We start from the raw sequence: 26757 nt of genomic DNA, 5'->3' as shown, positions 1-26757 counted from the left end.
TCATACAAAAAAAAAATAATAATAATAAAAATATAAAAAAAACATAAAAAAAAAAATAAAAAAAAACATAAAAAAAAAAAATAAAAAAAAAAAAAAATAATAAAATATTAATTTCCCTACATACATATGCACGAATTTGTTATTTCCTCTTATAGAGAGCACAAACCTATTACTTGAAAATAATCAAGTGTGTTTTTTTTTTTTTCAAATAATGTTGATATTTGTCAGTAAAAGTTATGTTTTAAAAATATACAAAAATAAAGATTTCCCCATTTTACCGGGTAAACCTTTACTCGAATGCCCATGTATATATTTTTGTAGTGAAAATATTAACTCGGATAAAAAAATATACACAAAAAAAAAAATATAAATATGTATATATATATGTATGCACATATGTATAGTATATATTTGCAATAGGAAATGGGCATGATTATTTTCTTTGAGTCCGTTGCATTCTAAATTTATGCAATTCTAATAGTTCATTATTTATTGTGCTATATTCTTTTAATTGCTCAGTCGTATTTATTTTAACAATGCCTGTATTTTTTTGTGAAATATCGGGCTGGGAATAAGTTACACAATTAGTAATATCTTTTTCAGTTTTACAAGTTTTATTTATATTATTTGAAAGGGAATTATTAACTTTTTCATAATCTGTTTTAACCAACTTATTTTTTAATTCTACATTTTTATTCTTATCATTTATACTACTATAATTATTATTTGGTTTTGTTTCAACAGCTTCAATCAATTCATATAATTGAGATTGGGCACATATAGGATCGTCAAATGTTTTAGCATTCCATATTTTTAATTTCCTTCCAGTTCTTTTGCATAAAACACATATGCATGGAAGGTTTGTTATCTGTGTTGAGGAAAATCAAAAAAAGTTACATCATAAACAAGGACATAACTGTATATATTAGTTTCTATTTATAGATATTTTAAAATTAACAATATTTTGAAAAATTGGGTATTTTTTTTTTCGTCTTTACCTTATACGTGTTCATAAATATTATTGCATCTTGATCATGCTCATCTCTTTGCCAAAAAATAAATGAATCTTTTATTATTTCTTGAATCGTTTCATTATTCCATATATCTCTATTTAGTTTTAATGATTCAAATTCCGAATTTTGTATATTTACTATAATATATTTATTTTCGATTTTCGATTTTTTTCTTACCTCTTCTAATGATAAAGGACAAATTAAAAACTCAGGTAAAGAAAAAAGTTTACCAATTGTATCCCCTAATTCTATTTTTGTTTTTTTTATATTTTTATTTCTATCATTAAAATGCACAAAATTTAAATTATCCATATCATTAATTAAAGCTTGACTAAAATGTTTATCAGGCTCTCTAATATATTCCACATCATTATCATTATTTTCTTTTTTCCTTTTTTCCTTTTCTTTTTCTTTGGATTCATTCTTTATTACATCATTTAATTTTCCTTCAATATTTGCTTGATCTTCATAATTGATTTCATTCATTACTTGGTTATTTTCATTTCGTAAAGATGTATCACCATTTATTTCATAATATAATTTGATTGCGCTATCACTATTTCCATTACACATCTGATAAGGAAAACACCAAAATATAGAATATACGTGAGGATATGAAACATACATGGAAATAAAAATGAAATTTAGTTTTATATACAAATATATTACCCATATTTGTGTGTAAAGTTATAAAATAACAAAAATTGAAAAATAGCTAAATAGAAATAAACCCGAAATATCTACATTTAAGCATCTACACACTATATGTTTATTTTTTTATTTTTTTAATAAATATCTACCTCTAAATAATACAAAGCCGTTTCTTCTGTTCCATCTTCTGCTCTGATCATAAAAATGAAAAGCATTTAATCGTATCTCATTTAACTACACAAAAATGTGCATATATGTATTTTACCAATAGTTAACAAGAATTTATCAATTTCACTTTTAGAAATCATTTTGCATTTATGTCAAAAAAAAGGTAATTCTATGAGATTCCTCTTAAGGTTAATATAAACTGAGTGACAAATAATAACCACTGTTTATTTGTTTTCTTATTTTTTTTTTTATTTGTTTCCTTTCCTTTTAATAGATATTGTAAATACTACAATCTCATGAATGTGCTAAGCGCATATTGTTCATTTAAATTTTATAAAGTGTAAATTATTTTATTAGCACAAATTAGACATAAATAATATAACAATGCAGTTAAGGTTAAAATCTAATTCTTATAAATAAATGCGTTATTCACATTTTTCTTCAATTATCTTTTCCCATTTATTATATACATAATATATATCCATATATAGGCAAATGTTTTTAGGAAATATACATGGATACCGTGTTATAATTACACAAGTAAAAATGTATTACAAAAAAATAATGTAAAAATTGTGTAAAAATAATGCAAGCATAATAATGGCCATTTTTTAAAAGAAAACATAAATAACATAATTGAAAAAATTAAAACGATTTATTTTTGTTTTTTTTAGTAATGTAAAAGTATCTTATCTTTTTTATTTCACTTTCACACACTTTAGTGTTTAAAAATTTATGTGCACACTAAAAAATAAGGAAAAAACATATACTGTTTCAGGGTTTAAAATATAAACTTATTTTAGCAAACTAAATATTATCTTATTATGTATGGAATATTTATATTCATCAAATTTTCTATATTTCTAAATATATTTATTTTGTTTTCCCCATTTTTATTATTTTTTTTTATATTTTTTTTTTATTTTTTTTTTTTTCGCTAGTTGTGTAACGTAGGCTTTATGATAGCCAATACCTTTAACATAGTTTTGTAAAATTAAAGAATTGTATTTTGAGCATGCTTGAATATTTACATGCTTATTAACTATTAGCATATTTCATGTATGTATATATTCATTTGCCATATAATTTTATAATCATACTTTATATATTTTAACTAATATTAACTTCCCTTTTTTGTATAAACTTATTGTTATATAAAAAGCACATGTATATATCAATTTTTTTATGTTTTTGGTATACAATGCTGAATAAATATAAAGAGGAATCATGATATTTTTTTAAACGACATATTATACAAAATATATGTAACAATCACATAACCTATATATATATAATTGCTGTTCCGCAAACAAATCCATGAAAAAAATGTGAATAATAAATGGAAGAAGAATTATAACGTTGTATGGAAATATGTATAGAAACTTGTCCTCCTTTTGTTATGTTATTTTTCATTTATTTTTAATGAAATATTTATTTTTATATATATTAAATAGCTCGAAAAATGTTACAAATTTATCACTTAACAAAGCAAAACATATATAACACATAACATTATATATAATCATCAACCTTTCTATAAGCTCATAAATCGAAATATTTTTTATTTTTATATAATAATAGCATTTAGTCTACTTTGACAAAGTATTGTAAAATTAATAAATACCGCTTTATATTATACTTATTCTGATTTTATTTTAAAAAAAATATTCTTACTATTGGAAATTATTATATTAACAATAAATAAAAGAATGAGATTAAAATTTTAATTATATAAAAATTTGTATACAACCATAATATTTTTAATATTGAAAAGGTATATAAAAATATAGTAAATGTAATTAATGCTATATATATAATATATATATATATGCTTGTAAATTAATTTTAAAATTAATATTAAGCGCGTATATTAATATTTTTTTTTTTGATAAGCTTTTATAATTTTATTTACTAAAAATTAATAAATAGCATTTATTTGTATTCCCATAAATTTTTAGTATATATTTAATATAAAATTATGTAATTAATAATTTTTTTAATAATCGCTTTTTCGTGATGGCGTTCTCTTTTTTAACAGTTGATTCTAAAATTAAAAATATTTTGTTTTATCAGTTAACGATAAAATAATATATCACCTTTATATATATGCAATATTTTATAAATTAAAAATACTTTGTTTTTCTATATTTTTCACTGTAATGAAATGCAAGTATGTAGAAGAATAATATTTTTTTTTTTCAGAAATTAAAATATATACCCCATAAATATAATTAATATAGAACAATAAAAGTGAAAATATTTTTGAAAAATTAAAGCAGTATATTATATATTTTTTTTTTATTTTTTTATCGAGAAGGAATATATCAAAAAAATAAAATAAAAAGGGAAACGCCGTTTTTTTATAAAATCAAGTCGTCAAAATAATAATAATAAAATACAGAAAAAAAAAATTTATATTAATTATAACACATTATAAGAAAATAATTAATCAAAATTTGAGCAGGCCCCCATCAGTATATATTTTATAAATACTAATAATATATGAAATACATTTTGGGTTTGAATTTTTAATTTGGATTTCATATAATAGACACATAAGAACTAAGAAATAGCAGTGCTACTTTAAAAAAATATATAAAATAAGTCTTGTAGATATGATATATATACAAACATTATATATAAAATACATTGTGTAAATATATTATTAAAAATTAACAGATTTTTTTATTTCATTGTTAATATGAAATGATATATTTTTATAATAATATTGTGGTTATGGGCAATGACAGTAAAAAAATGTAATATAGGAATGCGAGCAAAATTCCCAAAAAAATAAAATAAACATATTATCAAAAAATAAACAAACAAATGAAGAATCAATTTTGTAATCTCAGATTTATTATTATTGTTTTTGTTCTATCTTATCTATACTTATATTGATTTTTTTTTATCTATATTGTATAGATTATTAATATTTATTTTGAAAAATATTTTATTTTTAAATAACATGAATTGTTGTTTTTATAAATATTTTTCACATTTAATTTGATAAGAAAGAAAGGAATAAAGAGAAAGAGCGAGTAAAAATCAAAGAATATTTATTTTTTTTATAACACAAATATTGGTTATACAGCAAAGTGGTTTAATACATGTATACACAATTATGCATGTACATTTATTTATGAACAGTGCAGGTGAAATAAAAAGTGTGCACGTAAAAGTGTATGTACATATAGAATAATAATTCCAACATAATAATAGTAAATAAGAAACAAGTTATACAACAAAAAGGGGAAAATAAAATAGAAAAATAAATAAGAAACTTGAAAAAGTATAACAATTGAAAGTAATTTTATGTCGAAATTAGTAGGGGATAAATATATATATATATATATATATTTATAAATATAATTAAAATAATGAAAAAATGAATGGTAAAAACAATAATGAATTAGAAACGAATAGTAATGATAATGAAGCAAGGGGAAGAGACGTAAATTTAGATGAAAATAAAGATACTATATATTCAGAAAATGAAACTAATAATAATATAGAACAAAAAAATGTCGAAGAAAAAAAAGAAAGTTCGTCTTTGTTCTCAAAATATTATAGTAAACTTGTAAATATAAATGATAACACAAAAGATAATGATACAACTTTTAATCACGAAAACAAAGAAAGTACTTACTATACTTTTAATAAAAATAACGAAAATAGCGAAAATAACGAAAATGAATATATTAGTAAGGATATAAACCTCGATGAGGAAAATATTTCGAAAGATCATTTCAATGAAAGTTTACAAAATATTATTAATTTTAATAAAAAAAATGTAGATTTGGATTTATGCAGAGGTGAAATATACTTAACAAATAATGAACTATTTTATATATCCTATTTGGTTATGAATAATCATTTTCGATTTTCCCCAATTGAAGATCAAAAAAAAAAGAAAAAAAGAGATATTGTTAATTCAGAAGAATTAATAATCGATTCAAAACGAAAAAAAAGTGATAATACAAATGATTATTATAAAATAGACGATAAAAGTGAAATCGATTTATTAAAATTATCCCAAGAAAATAATAGTGTGCATGAAAAGGAAGACGAGTTAACAGGAAATGGAGGGATGTACGATAATGATAGTAATTCATGGAGTAATAAATATTCTGAACATGAAATTAGCTTTAAAAAAAAACAACAAATTGATATATGTAATGAAATATTAAATCATTTACAAAGTAAATATTATGAACAAATTTTAAATATTGAAAATAATTTTAAAAATTTAGAAAATAAAATTGAAGATAATAATTTTTTCAATTTTAATTGTATAATGGAAAAATTGAGAAATAAAAAATACGATAACATTTTATTAATTTTCGATGATATACATATGTATCTTAATAACTTATTATTTTTATCAAAACCTTCAAGTTATATATGGATGAAATTACACGAACTGCTCAACCAAGTAGCAAATACATTATTAAATATACATCAAATGAAAAGAGAAGCATTTAACGAAATTGATTATAATTTCCAAGATGATAATAATGAAAAAAAGGATATTATAGGAAGTCAAACAATAGAGCAATCAATAAATGAGGAGGAAAAATTGTCCTTTCAACTGCTTCTCGGAAAATTACACCAAGACATCCATTTTGAGGTACTAAATAAAGCACCAAACAAATTTATAGACCAAAAAATTATAACAATTTTTTTGAATTTTTACTGATTTGCATGTTTTTATAAAAATTACATTTTTCTTCAACTATTTTTTTTTTTTTCAATATTTTCCTGACTTGTTAATATTTTTTACTATTTTTATTTTTTTTTAGCTATTTCGAAAATTCAAAAGCAAAGCTGTTTGGAAAACCCTGGAAAGCGGTGAAATAGAATTAGATGATAAATTAACAAAGGCCGATGTATTTAGGTAAAACTAGCTCTCTATAATGTTGTGAAGTATTGCATATGTATAGACCATTATTGTAAAAAATAAAATGGGAATTTAACTTTATTTTCATCCATTCATTTGTTCATATATTTTTTTTTTCTAATAGAGAAATGTATAATTGGTGTAAGTTACAACTCGATTTAAAGGACAAACGAAGTGAAATATCCGAATCTGAGAGTGACTCTTCAAAAGATTCATATTAATAAGTTCATAATTTTTTTTTATTATATGAGAACTTTATACTTTTGTTATCCTTTTACAAAAATAATAATACTTAGCGATAGGTAGCTAAGGCTAGTAATATATTTTGCTCACTTTACTCTCTTTTTCTGTACCATATATTTTTATTTTTTTTGTGCATATTAATGATGCAATAATACACTTATGCACTATACAATCTTAAAAGTGCATATTCAATGTTTTGAGTTATTCTGAACCTATGTTTGGGCTATTAAAATGTATATGTGTGCATATATACTTACATGTATACGTTTTTTTAAGATTATGTGATAATATGTATTTTATTTTTTATATGTCTGTTTCAGTTTCGAGTTCGTATATCCCATTTTAGTATTTTAATTTTGCATTTATATTAAGATGACTTTTTTTATTACTATTATTATTGTTGTTGTTATTATATATATGAATTAACTTTATTTTGTTTTAGCATTTTATTTATTTTTAAGTTAATAGCTTTTCAAGATTTATCACTGTATGCATATATGAGTATGCCTATTGAAAATAATTTAGTGTAAAAAAAATTATTATATTTGTATTTTTTTCAATAAATTAAATGAGTGAGTAATTCAAGTTAAAATTTTATAGCAAAAATCAAAAAATATATAAAAGCGGTTATAACGAAAAATTACGGAAATAAGCATAGCGAATGAATGAAATATAACTAACGATATCATTCATGTATTTTCAGAATTTTTATTTTCCTTTCTTATAATGTGAAATAAATAAATGTTTGCCATAAATACATATATTATTTATTGCAAGACAAAAAAATGTAAAACAAATAATAATCAAATAATAATTGTAAAAAAAATGTTAAAGTATTATAAAAAGGCTAGCACTTTTTTTTTTTAATTTTTCTACAAAAAGAGTGAATATTTTTGTCCCTTAGAAAGGTTATATATTTATAAGTATATATATCATAACTAGGTGATAAAACAATTGTATTCATGTTTATGTAATTTCAGACTTAAACTAATTTTCAAAAATAGTACTATCGTTGTTTGTTTTATCGATATATTTTAAAATTTGATTTATGGGCTTATAATTAAGAATTATATCTTCTTTTTTATTTTGTTCATATAAATTTCCCCCTTGATCATTTTCATTTATATCTTTTTGAGAGTAATTAAACATTTTCTCATATTTACTTTCATCAATTGATCCAAAATATGCAATATTATCTCCTCTAATTATTAAATTTCCTAAAAAAATGACAAGAATTGGGGATTTGTATGTAAATCGGTGGGAAAATAAAAAAAAAAATTAAAAAATATAATAAAATATAATAAAGTATAATAAAATAAAATAACGGGGTATATTATATAAAATATATAAACTCTTAATTACAATCTAATATGAAATATGTATTTATCATTATGGACAAGAATTTTATAAGCATTTATGCATGCGCATATAAAGACATATATTTATATCCATTCACATTATTATTCATATCGTTATTATTTTATTTTTTTTACCAACATAAACATCAGAAAAATAATTTTGTTCAGGCACTATAATTTTTTCAACGCAGTGTGTTAAAAATATATTTCCATGTTGATCATATGTTCTTAGTATACCTTAAAACAAAAATACATATAAATAGGTGTACATTTAATTGCTTATATTGATAATTAGGAAGCATAGTTATTATATAGGGTGTAAACATTGTACATATCATATGCATTGATATAAATATATTTTTAGTTTTTAGTTTTTTTTTTTAATTTACAAACCTAAATATAATTTATTATCCCTCGACGAAATAAAAATATATGTATCTATATCTTCTTCAAAGCTACTTAGCCATAGTGGGTTGAATATTTGCTCCATTTTTTTTGGAGAGGAATGAAAAAATACTTTTTCAATTTATTTATATTCTTTCCTTTTAATTAATTTATTATGATTTCTTCTATATTATGGTTATAAATTTGGATATTTTATGCTGGTTAATTTGCTCCAACACATTGTAAGCATTCATCCACAGACTTGTTTTTGTATCCTCTCTTTTTCGATTATTTTATTATTTTTTTTTCGATTGTTTTATTATTTTTTTTTTGATAAAAATCGAATATAGAATAGTATTCGCTTTCTTTGTTACACTATTTTACATCACATTATATTATGTCAAATTTATTCGATTTATTTTATTGATTTGTTCATAAAATGATGAAAAAATTATTATATTTTTCATAAGGAATACGCTCCACAATATATTAATTATGTCATATCATACTACCTAATCAAGAAATGTTAAAAGAGTTAAATGTTTCTTTTTTATTTAAAAAAATGTATAAAAAAAATTAAAAAAAAAAAAAAATTAAAAATATAATCACTAATCGATTTGCCATAGTCCTCTTTGACCAAAAAAAAACCAACAAATAAATTTATTAATTAAAATTTAATAAATAAAAACAACTAAATATAATTTATCGAATAAAAATGTAATAGTTAAAAGTAAAGTAAAAGCAAATAAATATCAAATAATCAATAAAATAATCATTTTATAAAAAAATGTCGATAGGTATGAAAAATTTATAATTCGGTCAGTTCAGTAATAGCTGTACAATATTGGGTACATAAAACTACAAGAAAAAATGAATGAAAATATGATCATTTTTATTTTATTTTTTTATTTATATATCCATATATTTAATTTCTTGATTTAATGATAAAAATAAGAGAATAAACATTCGGAGAAAAGTAGATGATAATAATAATATAAACATATAATTGGTAAAAAAATAATCGTTGTTTTTTCTGTTCTCATTTTTATGTTAATTTTTTTTTTAAACTTTTTTCTAAGACGCTACGGTGTTAAACTATTGTAATTTTTATTACACATGCAAAATATATATATTTTTTATTTTGTTCACATTTTCTATTTATTTCTATATTTTATAAAACATTTTTTATATCTCGTATAGCAAAATGTAATGGGTTTTGTTCTACACACTTTTCCCACTTCAAATAAAAATACTTAAAATATTTGAAAATATACTGGGCTTTGCATATTCTTTTGTTTGGTAATTCTTTTATTTCTCTGATTTGCACCAATCATATATAAAACACATTTTATATTTTTTTTTTCAAGTTGTATATTTCCATAAGATCAATAATAAAAATAATATTTTGGTATTTTTTTTTTTTACAAATATTTAAATTCTTAATTGAGGTGACAAACAATATAAACCATGGTCTTTAACACATTATACTTTTTATTTTTCACATTTTTATTAATAAAAAAATGTATGAGTTTGAATATAAAAACAAATAAAAATAAATCAATGGTTGTCAATTTTATATCAGGATGTAATTACAATAATTTGTTTACTGAAGAAAATACACGAGCCCATGATACTTCATATAAATTTGAAAATCTCAAAATAAAAACGAAAAAAAAAAACATTGGGAATAGAAAAACTCTAAATTCTATCAAAAATACTGAATCAAATAGTTCAAAAAATGGTAACCCCTTTGAACAATTTAATAGTGAAAATATAGTAAAACAACCCATAATTAATAATGTCGATATAGATGAAAAATATGATAAAAATAATTATATAAATAAATTATATGAAAATGAATTTTATAATTCTACTAATTATAATGTTTATATAGAAAATAACAAATTAGGAAAATATATTTCAGATGTTTCAATAAGTCAAAATGAAATATGTACACTATATGAAGATATGAATTTAGGTCGTCTATTTGAAAATTTAGTAGCAAAATTATATTATAATAAAAAAATAAGCGGATTTGTACATCTATATAATGGTCAAGAGGCTATAAGCACAGGTATTATCAAAAATTTAAGAAACTCAGATTTTGTTGTTAGCACATATAGAGATCATGTTCATGCAATTAGTAAAAATGTTCCTATAAAAGAAATACTAAATGAATTATATGGAAACTATTATGGAAGTACTAATCATGGAAAAGGTGGTTCTATGCATATATATAGTAAAAAAAATAATTTTATTGGAGGGTTTGGATTTATTGGTGAACAAATACCAATTTCTGTTGGATTAGCATATAGTATTTTATATAAAAAAGAATTTATTCAAGATATATCCAATCAAGAATATCAAACTCCTTTGGAAATAAAAAACACACTTATAAACACTATAAATAATATTAAAGAAAATTCAATAAAAAATAATGATAATCAAATTGAACAAAAAGATGAAAATGATCTAGATGTAGTTGTATGTTTTTTAGGGGATGGAACAAGTAACATTGGTCAATTTTATGAATCTCTAAATTTAGCATCTACTTATAATTTACCTATTGTATTTGTAATTGAAAATAATAATTGGGCAATTGGAATGGAGGGTTCACGAAGTTCTTTAGGAGATTTAACAAATAATTATAATAAAGGGCAATCATTTAATATAACTACTTATAAAGTAGATGGTAATGATGTATTGAGTATATACAAACTTGCAAAAAAAAAAATTAATGAAATTCGAAAAAAAAAATCAGGCCCAATTTTGATAGAAGCTATTACATACAGAACAAGAGGTCATTCTTTGGCCGACCCAGATTTGTTAAGACGATTAGATGAAAAAACATCATGGAAAAAAATAGATCCTATTATTCAATTAACAAATTATATGAAAAATAATAATATTGTTGATTCTATATATTTTGAAAATACTAAAAAAGAGATCCAAAAAATGCTTTTAGATGCACAAAATGATGCAGATTCAAATTTTGAAAAAAGTAAAAATATAGATGTATGCAAATTATATGACAATAATGTTTTTGCCCCATCTGAAATTACAAAATATCAAACATCCTATTCAAAATACAAAAAATATGACCAATTATCGCCAAATGAACTAGCTCAATATTATCAATCCTATATGAATGAAATAAATGAAAATTTTATTAAAAATGAAAAAAATTATTATTCAAAAGTTTTTGACAAAAAGGAACTACCTCTAATCATAAACTAAGATAACACATATTCATCATGAATAATTAAAAAGTATCTTAAACTTTTTTTTTCTTATAGAAATATTATTGATCTCTGTAAAGGCAAATTCGCGAGTTTATTTAAAACTAGTATATTTAAAACAGGTTTATTTAAAACTGGCTTATTTAAAACTGACCCATTTTAAACTGATTTGCTTATCGACAGTTATTTTTGCTTCCTTTAGAGTAGGAAAACGAATTATATTTTTATAAAACTTATTCATAATGTTTTTCACAAGAAATAATGTTAAAAAAAAAAAAAAAGACAAAACAAAACTAATTAGTAATAAATACCATAATAATATTAAAAATTTCTTAATAATGAAAAAAATTAGTTGAAAAAAAAAAAAAAATCAAAGTTGTTTTCCTCATAGAATATGTTAAAACGATTCTTTAATTTTACAAAATATTTTATAATTGAACTCAGTAAATTATAACGTTGGGAAAAGTGTTAGTCTATTTCAACAAATTGAAATTCATTGCTGAGATGTGATTTTCGATCTAAATATTGAAAGTGTAGAAGCAGTTAACTTTGTCATTCCATAATTTATAAAATCAAAATCAATTGATGACCTCATTCCTTGTAATAATGACCATAATGCCCAATGAATGTGTGAAATAAGATAAAATGGTTGTATTTCATCAATTAATTTATTAATAATTTGATTATTATCTGTATTTAAATAATGTTTAATAAAATTATATTCTTCATCTCGGGTTGGTATTAAATTCCATTCACAATTAAAACCTGCATATTCATTAAAATGATTAGCTATGTCAAATGCTCGTTCCATAGGACATGAATATTCAAAATCAATAAGACAAATAGTATTATCTGTTTTGTTAATAAAATTTGACGAAAGTAAATCACAGTGGCATAAAACAATAGGTGATTTTTTTTCTTTACATATTTTTTCTACTTCACTTATTGTTTTTTTTAATGAATCAAAATCTATCAATTTTAATATATTTCCTTTAGAATTGAATTCACATGGTTTACTTTTTTCTTCATATAATAAATTAAAATATTTCCAAATAGTTCCCCACAAAAAAGATGATCTATTATTTGATTTATCAAACTCATTATTATTTAAATCATTATAATATATACAATCTTCTGTTTGTAATTTTTTGATGGTTTCATATATATCATCATTTAGTTCAATATCATGTAAAATTTTTAATTTTTTTGCAATTTCTTTTTGAAAATTGGGATTTTTTATTTCCTCTTTAGATAATGCATACCCTTCCATAAATTCTTCTATCCTTCCATTTGGAAAAAAAACAAAAATTTTTTTTGATATATTTTTATCATTTAATATATGTGATATTATTTTTTCTCGACCCCGATTAATTATTTCACTAGTTTTAGGTCCATATAACCTAATTAAGTATGTTTTTTTTTCTAAACTATGTTCAACTTTTACTAGTATATTTGTTATCCCTCCATTTATTATCTCAAAGTTTAATTTATCAACATCCTTTTTATTTACTAATTCATTTCCATAATATAAAATAACATATTTACAATATAAATATAATGAATGTTTATTTGAAAACACATTGCTTTTATATTTATTTAAATATTCTTCAATTTTATCGTCTTCATTTTCACCTTGTACTATTTTTAAATCGTCAGCAGATATAGCCTTTACTCCTTTTTTTTGTTTTTCACAAATTTGAGAATTTGATGAAGGAATATTAGTAAAATGTTTTACTGTACAATTACTATTTCGTTTTTCTGGAATTTCTGTATCACTATTTTGTTTTATTTCTTCCATTTTAGATATATTTGTCACTTTATGTCTGCACTATTATTTATTCTAATAATTTCATTCACTAGTTTATTTACCTTTTTGACAACAAAAATTGAAAAAAAATTACAAATTCAATAATGCAGATTAAACGGTAATGCAATTTCAGAGGGATAATAAAGTGCTACTAGGATGCGAAAAAAAAAATTTAAATAAAGTAATATATACGTGTGAATAAAACGATTTACTATCTAAATAATTTCAATGGTAATAAAACAAATATAATTACTATGAATTCATCCATATGTACACATGTATAAATCGATGCATATCGGAGTATAGAAATTGGAATTTTCTTATTTATAATTTCCAAAAAATTTAACAAATTATATATGCACACTTAAATACGCATATTATCCTTTTTAATCGAAATAAATGGATAATAAAAATATATAGCAATATAAACTAAATTTTATATGTTTTTTTTGAAATTCAAATTATATTTTTTTTTCATTAATTTGTGTAAATGTTTAATGTGTGCTTATTTGCATATAGGGTATATTTTTTTTAAGTTATTTTATTTTACGAAAATTAGCATATATATATGCATATACCCATTAAGTATTTGACTCATAAATTTATTTTTTTCAAACTCACAAATGATCAATAATAATACTTTGTTATTCTTTGATAAGAAAATATTATTAAAAAATAAAACGATAAGGGGAAATGATGCAAACTTTAAAAAATATAAAATAAAACGTTATACAACTAAGTATAAGCAAGCTTTTAAATTTTGTTTTGTTTTTTTTTAATATATTTTCTTCTTATTTTTCGGATTTTTAAAGGTATCAAAAATAAGTAGTTTTATTCTCTATATTTATTTTTTTTTAATTAATTCATATTTTTCACCTTTTGAAAAATTATTAGAATTTTATCTCAAAAAAAAAACCTAAAAATGTTTTACATATATATAATAATATTCTTTTAAATAATTCGCTCTAATGTATATATTATAAAAGGGAAAGTGCTTAAAATAAACAACAATTATGTAACCAAAAAAAAAAAATAGCAAACTATTATTTGTAAATACTTAAAAATTATTCAATACAAGTTATTATTTTAAACAAGGAGTGGAGAATATATTTTCCTATATTATTTTTTGAAATACACAATTTATATTATTAATCATATTTACTTAAAAATTATTATAGAATTTTAAGAATGTTTTGAACAAGCATGTAAAGCTTGAAAAAAAAAAAAGTTAATAAATTTGTAAACAAAATATTCTTATAAATAGTGATAACCATTTTTTATGTATTAGTAAGCATTTGTAATCTACACTTATTTTAATAATAAAATAAATAAATGTATAATTTACATTTACTTGTATTAAATATATTTATATTAAGCACACATAATTTTCACGTGTGAATATAGCTAAACTTTTCAAATATTGTGTTTTTTCTGGAAAATAAAAAAGAAAAAAGGAAACTCTTATTTTATGTTAAAGATTTAGTTCTTTACAACTCCAACTTTCGCAGCTCTGAAAAAAAAAAATCCATATATTAAGTATATATCGAAAAAGGTGCGAAATAATTGCCTAAAACTGTGTATATAGCAAAATAACCCAAATAAAAAAAATATATATATATACAATTGCGAATGAAGAAAATATTACCTTAATATCCTATCATTTATTTTATATCCTGGTTGGATAACTGTTGCAACTGTCCCTTTTTCTTTAGTTGTATCGCTAACCTCAAAAATAGCCTCATGAAACATGGGATTAAATTTTTCATTGATTGGGTTATATTTGTCTATTCCATATTTATTAAAAATATTATGGAGGATAGTTTCTGTCATTTCTATTCCTTTATATATATTGTTAATCTCTTCATTTGATTTTAAGGATTCCTCACTTATGTTTTTAATTGCTAGTGATAAGTTATCAGCAACATCAAGCAATGATTTTGCAAAATTACTAATGCAATATAATTTACTATTTTCAATCTCTTTCATATATCTAGTTCTTAAATTTTCTTTTTCTGCTAATACAGATAAATATTTTTCTTTTAAAACTTGATTATCTACTAACTTTTCATCCATATGTTTTTTGGTTTTTTTAATTTCATTAATAAGATCTATTTTGTTATAACATTCATAATTTATTTCTTTATTATTTTTTTCTTCTGAATGTTCAGAATTTTCTGACTTGTTCATATTTTTTTTATTATCATTACATTCTGAGTTTTTGTTATTCATTTCCATATTTTCATTATGCTGCTCATTGTTAGTATTTCCATCACCACTACTTTCGGTGTATCCCTTATCTTGCCCTGATTGGCTACTAAATAAACAGCGTTTTGTTAAATTGAGAACTGATTTATTTCCATCTAATAGATTTGTGTAATATTTTCGAAATACTGCCGATTTCATTTTCCCTCCATGCATGTTTAATACCCTATTACAGATTAGGCTCTTTTTCAGCATATTAGCATATTTCATATTATAAAAAAATATTTCGAAAAAAAAAGAAATATAAAATAATAAGTTAATCTATAGCTACAAAACAATCACAATTGCAAAAGTGATCATAATAAAAATAATTAAATAACAATAGTAGAATAATAATAACAACAGTAATAATATAAACTAGCGTAAAAAAAATATATTAACAATAAATAATTTACAAGCACATATGGAAAAAAATTTCTGAATTAGCAATATAAAATTATATAAAAAAAAATAATAAAATAAATATATATTTTTCCTTTTTTAATTTGATATGCATTATAAGGAATTTTTTTTTTAAGTATCCATGTTATATCCTACAACATACAGTAGTATGGTTACACCATGCAATGAATATTAATATGTAAAAAATAGTGAAATATTTTAGAAAATATAAAAATAATATGAAAAATATCTATGCATTTATTCATACATTAGTATAGTATGAAATGCACTCCAAAGTGTTCCTTAAAATATTCATTTTCTTTTACACAAAAAATAAAATAAATCAAGCAATAAGCATATATATATATATTATATGCATAGTAATATTTTATATACCATATCAAGGTTTCGAGAAAAAAAACAACTGAATAAAAATGAATGACCAAATAAAAGTGAAATATATTATTAAAAAATAAAAATAGAAAAATATGTTACAATTAATTTATAGTAGGAAAATTAAAAAAAAAAAAAAAAACTTAATGCCTTTTTATTATTGTCCTAATAAAATAACGATGAATAAAAATATATATATTCCTTAATTAAGACCTATATTATGTATAATTGTTATGCAAATTAATATATGTGTATACATATATAACTAACATTATTAAATAAGCTATTCCATAATAAATTTGTAAATTTATTATGATTTTTTGATGTTAATAATAAGTTCTATGCTCGTCTAAAATTCTTCCAGAGTTACAACTGACTCATGTGTAGCCATAAAATAATAGATTGTTTAAAAAAAAAATAAGCAAAAAAAAATTAATAAATTAGTAAATTTAAATAAAAACTTCACGAATTAATAATACATATGAAAAAAGTCATAAAAGCAATTCACCCTTGGAAAATAATAACCATAATTAAATATTTTATTTTTTTATATTTATATAAAACAAATATAATTAAGAAAATTTTCGATTAAAATAAAGTTTAAAATTAAAATGATATATTAATCAGGTTAATTAAATAAATTATTGATTTTACTTTAACCAATTATATAGCATTTGTCTATACAAACATATATTTTTTTATTATAAAAACAAATGAAAACAAAAAAATCAAAATTATGCATAATATATGTGTATATTACAAAATGAAAAGATAAATGATGATGTCTAAAAAATAAATAAAACAAAAACTTAAAAAGGGGTATATATATTTAAGACTCAATTATGTTACACTATATCATACTCTAAAGAGATTTTAAAACAATTTCTGCTAATTTATTATTCTGATTTATTTCATCTTTTAGTAAACGTTTTTCACATTTCTGATTTATTATTTTACTGTTTTTTACTTTAAGTTTTTTTTCTTTTTTTAGTTTTTTGTCATATCGCCCGAATGTGGAAGATGAAATTTGGGCCCTGAATTGAATGAGAAATACAAAATGAAAAAAATAGAAATACAAAATGAAAAAAATCAAAAATTTGTATATGCGCTTTTTGCCTTACATTTTAAGATTATCAATCAGATTTTCCCGTTTCCTTTTTTGCTTCTGTATATATTTGATGTCTTGTGATGAAATACCTTGTTGTTCGAATTTATTTTTCATTTCTCTCATTTTTTGTTTCATTTTTTTAATATCTTTTTCTTCCTCCATTTTTTCAAATGGATCGTCATAAATATTATCATTTGGTTTATATTCATGAACAAAATCGGATTTTTCTTTGTTTATTTTTATTTGTTTTTTTTGAAACCTTCTTACCCAACCCTTACTATTTTCGTCATATATTAAACCATGTTTATTTTTTTTTTTTTTTAATTTTTTTTGAGAAAATAGTTCCCATTTTGTTGGCTTTTTAGCTTCAGGAAATTTCGAATATCGTGGCAAATTAAATACATTATCTTGGGTTAGATTATAAAACAATTCACCTTCATCATTTCTCTGATTTGTTAATTCATTTATTTTTTTCAAAACTAATGCGAAATTTTCTTCGGTTTTGCTTTTTATCCTAATCAAATTATAAACAATAAAAATGGGAAAAAATGAAAGAAATAAACAAAATGCATAAACATGTAGATATTTACATTTATCATGGATATGTAACACTTTTAGTTAAACTCTTAAGATATTATATATTAAATATGGACAGAATACGGTTTTTCATTTTTCATTTTTCATTTATTTTAAACTTTTTCACTTTTTTTATTACTCATTTTCAGATGTTATCAGGGAATTATCATAAGCAAGAAGGTGCTGAGAACAGAAATCCAAACTCATTTTTTTTTAATTTTAAATTATAATATTTGTCGTAAATTAAAGCAAAAGAAAAAATACTTAATCATCAATATATTATATGTTCCTACAAATGTATATATATATATATAATATAATAACAGAATATAATTTTAAATTAATCTACTATTTTTTAACAAACATGTTGGGAGTTAAAAAAAAAAAAAAAAAATAGGTATTATAATATTAAAAATATAATATATACATATTTGTATTGTCGATTTTTCAACAGGTGGCGTTCATAAATAATATTTTTCTTTTGTATATATTATTTTAAAAATATTATTCTATAGATATTTTTATAATTTCTTTAAATTTATATTTTAAAACAAATTAAAGAATATCAATTAAAAAATAATTAAAAAATGATTAAAGCTGATTAAAAAATAATGATTAAACGTTTTTTTTTACTTATTTATCAATATTATTGCGTAGTTAACGAAAAAGGCATATATTTATTTTGGTCTTTTAAAATTATTATTTTTACAGTTCTATATTAACATATTTTATCACCAAATAAAAATAATATAAAAATTCGAACAAAATAAATGGTGAGTTGGGAAATGGTCAAACCTGTTTAACTTTATTTTCCTCACTTTTTAATGTGTGTTTTTTTTGTTGATATTTATTAAGGTGAAGTTTAGTAAACATATTTCTAATAAACAAAAAAATATATTTTGTATTAACCAAGTATTCTTATATTGCTTATGTATATATGCCTAAATTATAACTAAAGGAAAGATTATATTTTAAGAAAATCAGTACTTAGATTGTATAAAAATAAACAAATATTATATTCATACAGTTCGTTTGTTTGTTTGTTTGTTTGTTTGTTCGTTCGTTTTTTCATTAATGAGGATTTTTAAAAACTACCCCAGCCTTTTCATCAGTTTTTTAATTTAACAGTAAAAACACATATGCTTCCTTTTATTTATTATTATGTTTTATATTAAACATAAACCAAACAACAATAAACAAAAATGAATATATATATATAGAGAGAACAAATAATGAACTGATAAAAGTAGACGTAAAGTAATATATTTTATTTTGAATATTCGAATAAAAAATAAAACATTCATATAATTCCCTAAGCATGATGTTGCTACTAAAACATATATATCATTAAAACGTTATAATTTTATTTTTATATTTATAAAAAAAAATATCTGTAAAGTCTTATCAGTAAATATGGGTTTTAAAATATTTGAAAAATAATTAAAATAAATATTTTAAAACGTTTTTATTAATCCATAGTAATAAACATAAATTTTGTAGAATAGGAAAAAATAACAAATCATATCCATGAACTTATTTTATTCTTATTTTTTTTATAAAAATAAAAGTTTAATAAATAGCTAAAAAAAACTATTTCAAATATGTAACTAAATGATCTAAAAATCTTCATTTTTTTAAAAGTTTGTGTACATTTGCCTGCTACATAAATATATAATATGCTTATTATTATTATATGAATATTTAGTTTTATATGTTTGGCGCATTAAATGAAGTATTCGGTTATGGGAAAAATTCAAGGGATAAAAGGGGGTATTTATTATATAAAATAAAAATGAATAATTACCTATAAAATATAATTATATAAATAATATTAAAAATATTTTTTTATCCTCATATATGTTGTTATGCGCAGAGTTCAGAAATAAACAAATGCTATACAATAAGTAATGCTTATACAATAAAGGCATGTATATATTATTAATATACATACACAATATATAATATAATAATAATACGCAAGTTCATATTTCTGATTTTTTTTTAATTAAAAAAATAATTAAATTGAAAATATGAATAATTTTTTTTATGATACATATTTTAAGCATTTATTTAAATTTAAATAATTATTTGATTTATTTTTTTAAATTAAATATTTAACAAAATTGTAAAAGGAACAAAATAAAAAATTATCATAATATCTATAATCATCAAAAATGGTAAATAGAAAAAAACTGCAAAAAATATACTCCCATTTGGGAAAATAAACAAACAAATAAACTATATTTTTATGTACTATATTTTATATGTCAAATGTTTACATTATTTTATAGAGTAACATTAAAGCTTTTCAATTACGATCCCTAAAAAAAAAAGAATTATTAGAAAAGCTCGAAGAATATAAAAAGGAATTGAGCGGATTGAGAATAAGTAAAGCAATAGGGAACTCGGCAAAAAACTCTAAAATCCACATCGTTCGAAAAAGTAATATATGAGCTTATTACAATAAAAATGTTTTATCATTAATTTTTTTTCTTTTAAATAAGTATTTATCTTTTATATACTTTACATATTAATTAGTATATCTCTATATTCGTATTTCTTTCTTTTCTTTTCCTAAAGATGTCGCCAGAGTTTTAACAGTATACAACCAAAAAAGAAAACTGGAGTTGAGGAAATTATATAAGAACAAAAAATTCAAACCATATAACTTAAAAAATAAATTAACAAAAAAAAAGAGATTAGAATTAACTAAGAAACAAAAATCCGCTATGAGCTTAAGGTAAAAAGATAAACACATTAATATATAATTGTAAAAATAAGTTAATAAAATATGTGAAATATAAATACTTAATGATTATCTTGATTTATTTAAATTATATTCTTCATATTATGTGAAGATTATAATGTAGATCCATGTCTAATTATATGTATTTTTATTTATGAACATGTATCGTATTTTACCACTCCTTGTTCATAATTTATTTGCATATATATACATATATATTTTCATTTTTTAGAACAAAAAAGCGACTCACCAATTTTCCCAAAAGAAAATACCTTTTAGTAAAGAAAAACTAAGCGTATTAAATAACAAAAATTACATATATCATTGCATGTTGTGTTTATAACGGTACACGGTGTATTCTATAATACATTATATAGTAATTTATTTTATTATTTTTTTTATATATTTATACATATTTTTTTATTAACAATGCATATAAAAACAATAACTTTTTAAACAACCAAAAGATGAAAAATAATATAATATAAAGTATGCTAAAATTATAAAATAATAAAAATAACGACAATAAAATTAATTTTATTCAAGTCTTAAAGAAAAGTCTTTTTTGTTTATTACAACGACATTCCTTGAATAATAGGAATATAATAATGATAAGTATAAAATTCTCAAACATTTTTTTAAGTTTATATCAAAAAAAAAACATATATCTTTATGGCTAGTCGAGTAAACAAGTTTGCAATGGCTAGTTAATCTAGCTAAAAACAAAAAAATAAAATATTCTTGCAAAAATAACAAAACAACAAAAATATATTCCTTGCTATATACCAATGTACATATAATCAAGATAAATATTTAAGTATTTTATTATACGGGATTCAAAATACGAAAATCATATTTTTTTAAATTTATGGATATATGATTAATAAAACATAAAAAAACAAAAAAAATAATTAATTTTACTAAATATAACAATGTTGTCTTTATGTTAGCATTTGAGGGTCGTTATAAAATGCCCATACGTTGCTTTTGTTTTCTGCCTTATATATCCTTTTATTTTTATCATTTTCGTATATGTAATCGTATTTATTAAATAGTAATTTTCTTTGCTGAAAACAGGGGAAATAAAAAATGAGCATATATGTGTGCATATATATATTTTACTAATTAGCAATATGAGTATTTGCAACTATACATACGAGCAGGCAAAATAATACCAAAAAATACCCCAAAAATATCAAAAAAAAAAGCTAAACTTACATGCCCTATTTTTGAAAAGGGGATATTACTATGTCTAACACAAACGGCTTCATCTATTGGGTCTATCCAATGCTGAACAAAAAAAAAACAAAGCGCATAAACATTTCAAAATAAAACACATAAACATTTCAAAATAAAACACATAAATATTTCAAAATAAAACACATGAATATCCAAAAATATAACGTAAAAAATTTCCTAAACGTACTTCACTAATCATAGTTACTTTGGCCCCAGGGTAGTGTCTATTAATTAAGAACCTAATGAAATAAACAATATATAAATATGCGAATACACAGTGAAGTCGTTAAAAAAGTGGGAAAAAATATAATTAAATTAAAATTTTCCTTTTCTACTTTAAATAACTTTTAATCCCATGAAAATGACAAAGATAGCCATTGTACTTAAAAGCGAAGTGACCCCTTTTGGCTCCCATTAATGTACAAATACCCATTCCCTTAAAAAATAAAATAAAATAATAAAGAAAGTAAAATAAGATCCTAAATATATAACATATATATTTTTTTATTTATGGTAAATTGTTTAATATATGGTTTTGATATCATACATTTCCTTGATCAAACACATTCAAAACGGTTTTTATTTTTTCAACTTCTTTCATATCAATATCCCCACCAAAGACCATTTCAATAGGTGTATGCCTTTAAAAAAAAAAAAAAGTATTATAAATAATGCAATCATTATTACTTATTAAAAAACAAATCTATATATTCACGAAAAGATTTATGGTTTTATTATTATAAGAATAAAAATATGATATATGTATACTCTTTTTTGTATTTACACATCATCCGTTCTTCCTGTACCCATTTCATCTACATTATATAAATACCCAACATCTGGAATTTGATAGCTATTATATAAAAAAAAAAAAAAAAAATACGATATGAACCTAAATAAAGCAGAATGTACTACTAAAATAAAATATACAAGTCCACATTCTTGATCTTTATTTTATTAAATTTTTCATGTAAAAGTAGAGTTATGTAGTTTTACTTATTTTGACTTATATTGGTACTAATAACATAATCAAAGTCTTGTGATTTTCTTAATTCTCCATATTCAAAATTAGGATATACTTTTGGCCTTTTTAATTTAAAAGGTGAATCATCATATATAGGATATCCCCATATATATGTTTTAAAGTTTTTATTTTGTGTTTTTCTTTGAACTGTTTTTTTGTTTATTTCACTTGTTATAAATAAAGGCAAACTAGTATTTTTCTTATTATATATTGATTGAACTTTTGATTGAAAGTGAAATATAATAATAAACACAAGATCAAACACAACGATTTTCATATTTTTCTTTTTTTTCCTCTCTATATTTTTAATATAATTATTACACAATTTCTTGTATATATATCCAAATTTCACTATACTAATATATTAAATACAAATCGAAATTGTTCTTATAAAAAATCCTCCTAAGATATACACACACTATCAAAAGGAAGAAAATGTAAATTGTAAACAAATTTTCAAAAAAAAAAAAAAAATAGATTAACAAAAATAAGCTTACTTAAACACATTGTAAATGCACAAAAATAGTGCAAACAAATAGTGATAAAAAAAGTAAAAAAATATATTATTACAAAATTATATTATACATTTATATATGCATACTTTCAATATGCTTATAGAAAAATAATATTATTTTGCATACTATGGAACAAAATTTAAACATACCAAATAAGAAAAAATAAAAAACAAAAAAACAAGGCCTATGAAATTAAAAACATAAAAGAATAGTCCCATGTTTTAATACGTACATTTGAAAAACGCTTTTAAAATGAAAACATAAATTTTTTTTAAATAATATAATTCTTTTCCAAACTAGGTAAAAGATAAATTAAGGAAAAGCTTTTAATTTGTTTATATCAAAATAAGTGTATATATATAGAGAAGAATACATGCACATAGTTGTATTTCTTATGTGCATATTGAGGATATATATTTTTCCAAAATACACTATTTAAAATTGCTTAAAAAATTATCTTTGTTTTATTCATTATTAATATATATATATACTGAAAAAGGGGAATTGTCACATTAGTATATATGGATGTATTCTGGTCAACAGCCAAAGCTAAAGTTGCACACATAAATTATGCATCCATATTGAATGCACACATATATATATAATTAATCTTCCCCTTTGATATCAATTTAAGTGATAAAATATGATTAAAATAAAAAATGGGATAAAAGTCGGTCTAGGAATGACCAAAAGATATTATACAAATAATGGGAAAGGAATGCTAAAGGAATATGTATATACAAAATATCGAATAAGTTTACCATATATAGATAATGTAAAATATGACGATTTATATTTATCAAGCCCCAATAAAGAAGACTTATATGTATTTACAAAAAAAATTCCAATATTTTTAAGATATTTAAAATTAATAACATCGCTAGAAAATCGTAATAATGATTTTGTTGAATTCGCAAAAAGGTGTGAAAATGGATTAACAATAGAAAAGGATGTATATTTAACAAAAGAAGAGTTAATACATTTAATGTTCATAAATGGATATACAAAAAAGGAAACAAATGCATTAGACTTAGCATTTAATAATAATTATCAATTTCATTATCCTGAAATATCAGTATTATTTGATTTAAATGAAGAAGATGTATATAAATTTTGTTTAAAAAAAAGAAGTGAAAATCCAGAAACTTTATTTCATTTAAAATATTTTAAAGAAAAAAATATGTTATCATCATATGGTTTAATATTCGTGTTTCTGTATTTTGGCTTAAATAATGTAGTATTAAGTAATGCTTGGTTCCTTTCAAAAACTATTCCATTTTTTTCTGTATTTTATATGCTAGCTTCTTATTTTTATAAAGATATATGGAACTTTTTAAATAAAGAAAAAAATTTAATGATAGAACAAAATATCCAAAATAAATTATTAGCAGAAGATATAATTTATAATCAGTTAAAACTTTTTTCAAAAGACACAGAATGCAGTTCCCATTTAAAACATTTTAAAGAGTATTGTAATGTGTTAATCAAATATTATAGAAAAGCTTTTATTAATGAAAATAAAAAAAACATACATGAACATTTGGAAAAAAAATTAAATGAAATATATAATTCTGAACAGCAATATAAAAATTCACTAAAAAATATACTAGTTACAGAAATTATTAAAAAAACATATGAGCATGTTCAGAATGATCAGAATTTTTACAATGCTGTATTAAATGATAGTATAAATAATATTCAAAATAATACAAATAATGATACATTAGTTAGTTATGTTAAAACACAAATAAATTTTGTTAAAAACGAAAATAATAATAATCCTATTGTTAAAAATATACTTAATCAATATGAGCTAAAAAAAAAAGAATATTTAAATCAGTTTGTAGTACGCAAAGATGAAGTTAATGCTATTAAAAATATTATTGCAAAATGTAATTTTGACATTAATAAATTAAATAAAGAGGATTATGACAATCTTATCAAATTATACACTACCATAAATAATAGATTTGGTTTTTATGTAAATGACAATGATATACCATTAATAATTCATAAAGATAATGAATCTAAAAATTTAACTGAAAACATCAATTTTATTATACAACAATCAAATAAAATATTCCACCAAAAAAAACTTGTTTCTTTCTTGAAATCTTTCCAATGATTTATTTATTATATGCACACATACATGCTATATAACGATAAATTATACCTAACACAATAAACTATCCAAATAACAGCTTATATATACATACATTTCTGTGTGTATATACATATGTAAAAAATGTTTAAGTAAATATGTCTTTATAGACAATATCATATTTATAGTGTACATCAAATTATGCACACATAAAATTGGAAATTCAGCAATTTGGGTTATTTCACGTGTTTTTCGAATTTTGTAGATCCAGATTTTTATCACGTTAAGAGATGATCACCCTTTGCTATATCTTCATTGTTTTATTTTCAACTTATTCATTAACAGTTTTATAACTTTTTATAATTTTTTACAAGTTTTTTTGATTTTTTTATAAATTGACTTATTGCAAGCAATCGCTTGAATTATTATATCATAACTTTTAGTTGTTTTATTTTAAATTAAAAAAAAATGAAAAATTATTAAAAACGGCTTGTCTATGATCAAACTACCCCAACTTAATATTATTTTTTTGATTCTTCAATTGATCTTTATTTTTGTGTCTATAAACATTCAATTTGTATGTAAATACAATAAAATGACAAAAATTAACGCATCTAATAATTTATTAAAAAATGATAAGATGAATAAA

The 26757-nt window shown here is 20.9% G+C and overlaps 10 protein-coding genes across 10 annotated transcripts; 4 read left to right on the top strand and 6 right to left on the bottom strand.

Annotated features, from left to right (window-relative positions):
* Window positions 1-433: 433 nt before the first annotated feature.
* On the bottom strand, window positions 434-1972 carry PBANKA_0924100 (thioredoxin-like protein, putative; the record flags this gene model as incomplete). The annotated part of the gene is made up of 4 exons (XM_034564833.1): window positions 434-868; window positions 999-1586; window positions 1814-1851; window positions 1930-1972. The coding sequence occupies 4 exons, from the start codon at window positions 1970-1972 to the stop codon at window positions 434-436; spliced, it is 1104 nt and encodes a 367-aa protein (XP_034421591.1).
* A 3248-nt stretch (window positions 1973-5220) lies between these two features.
* PBANKA_0924000 (conserved protein, unknown function) lies at window positions 5221-6953 on the top strand (the record flags this gene model as incomplete). Its single annotated transcript, XM_034564832.1, has 3 exons — window positions 5221-6462; window positions 6635-6729; window positions 6857-6953. The coding sequence occupies 3 exons, from the start codon at window positions 5221-5223 to the stop codon at window positions 6951-6953; spliced, it is 1434 nt and encodes a 477-aa protein (XP_034421590.1).
* A 1009-nt stretch (window positions 6954-7962) lies between these two features.
* Window positions 7963-8823, bottom strand: PBANKA_0923900 (U6 snRNA-associated Sm-like protein LSm1, putative; the record flags this gene model as incomplete). Its single annotated transcript, XM_034564831.1, has 3 exons — window positions 7963-8192; window positions 8469-8570; window positions 8727-8823. 3 exons carry the CDS (start codon window positions 8821-8823, stop codon window positions 7963-7965), a joined length of 429 nt encoding a protein of 142 aa, XP_034421589.1.
* Window positions 8824-10184: 1361 nt separating this feature from the next.
* Window positions 10185-11954, top strand: PBANKA_0923800 (pyruvate dehydrogenase E1 component subunit alpha; the record flags this gene model as incomplete). The annotated part of the gene is made up of 1 exon (XM_034564830.1): window positions 10185-11954. One exon carries the CDS (start codon window positions 10185-10187, stop codon window positions 11952-11954), a length of 1770 nt encoding a protein of 589 aa, XP_034421588.1.
* A 495-nt stretch (window positions 11955-12449) lies between these two features.
* PBANKA_0923700 (ethanolamine kinase, putative) lies at window positions 12450-13754 on the bottom strand (the record flags this gene model as incomplete). Its single annotated transcript, XM_034564828.1, has 1 exon — window positions 12450-13754. One exon carries the CDS (start codon window positions 13752-13754, stop codon window positions 12450-12452), a length of 1305 nt encoding a protein of 434 aa, XP_034421587.1.
* Window positions 13755-15242: 1488 nt separating this feature from the next.
* On the bottom strand, window positions 15243-16235 carry PBANKA_0923600 (GrpE protein homolog, mitochondrial, putative; the record flags this gene model as incomplete). The annotated part of the gene is made up of 2 exons (XM_034564827.1): window positions 15243-15273; window positions 15409-16235. 2 exons carry the CDS (start codon window positions 16233-16235, stop codon window positions 15243-15245), a joined length of 858 nt encoding a protein of 285 aa, XP_034421586.1.
* Window positions 16236-17661: 1426 nt separating this feature from the next.
* On the bottom strand, window positions 17662-18690 carry PBANKA_0923500 (ribosome biogenesis regulatory protein, putative; the record flags this gene model as incomplete). The annotated part of the gene is made up of 3 exons (XM_034564826.1): window positions 17662-17833; window positions 17921-18421; window positions 18623-18690. 3 exons carry the CDS (start codon window positions 18688-18690, stop codon window positions 17662-17664), a joined length of 741 nt encoding a protein of 246 aa, XP_034421585.1.
* A 1967-nt stretch (window positions 18691-20657) lies between these two features.
* PBANKA_0923400 (60S ribosomal protein L35, putative) lies at window positions 20658-21522 on the top strand (the record flags this gene model as incomplete). Its single annotated transcript, XM_034564825.1, has 4 exons — window positions 20658-20660; window positions 20775-20925; window positions 21064-21223; window positions 21462-21522. 4 exons carry the CDS (start codon window positions 20658-20660, stop codon window positions 21520-21522), a joined length of 375 nt encoding a protein of 124 aa, XP_034421584.1.
* Window positions 21523-22170: 648 nt separating this feature from the next.
* Window positions 22171-23769, bottom strand: PBANKA_0923300 (conserved protein, unknown function; the record flags this gene model as incomplete). Its single annotated transcript, XM_034564824.1, has 7 exons — window positions 22171-22296; window positions 22448-22519; window positions 22656-22707; window positions 22804-22904; window positions 23016-23109; window positions 23253-23321; window positions 23465-23769. 7 exons carry the CDS (start codon window positions 23767-23769, stop codon window positions 22171-22173), a joined length of 819 nt encoding a protein of 272 aa, XP_034421583.1.
* An 881-nt stretch (window positions 23770-24650) lies between these two features.
* On the top strand, window positions 24651-26132 carry PBANKA_0923200 (ATP synthase F0 subunit b-like protein, putative; the record flags this gene model as incomplete). Its single annotated transcript, XM_034564823.1, has 1 exon — window positions 24651-26132. The coding sequence occupies one exon, from the start codon at window positions 24651-24653 to the stop codon at window positions 26130-26132; it is 1482 nt and encodes a 493-aa protein (XP_034421582.1).
* Between the last annotated feature and the right edge of the window lie 625 nt (window positions 26133-26757).

This window comes from Plasmodium berghei, assembly GCF_900002375.2.
Source record: "Plasmodium berghei ANKA genome assembly, chromosome: 9".
NCBI classification, from domain to species: Eukaryota; Apicomplexa; class Aconoidasida; order Haemosporida; family Plasmodiidae; genus Plasmodium; species Plasmodium berghei.
The sequence above is the reverse complement of the archived record's forward strand: the minus strand, read 5'-3'. Positions and strand labels throughout refer to the sequence as shown.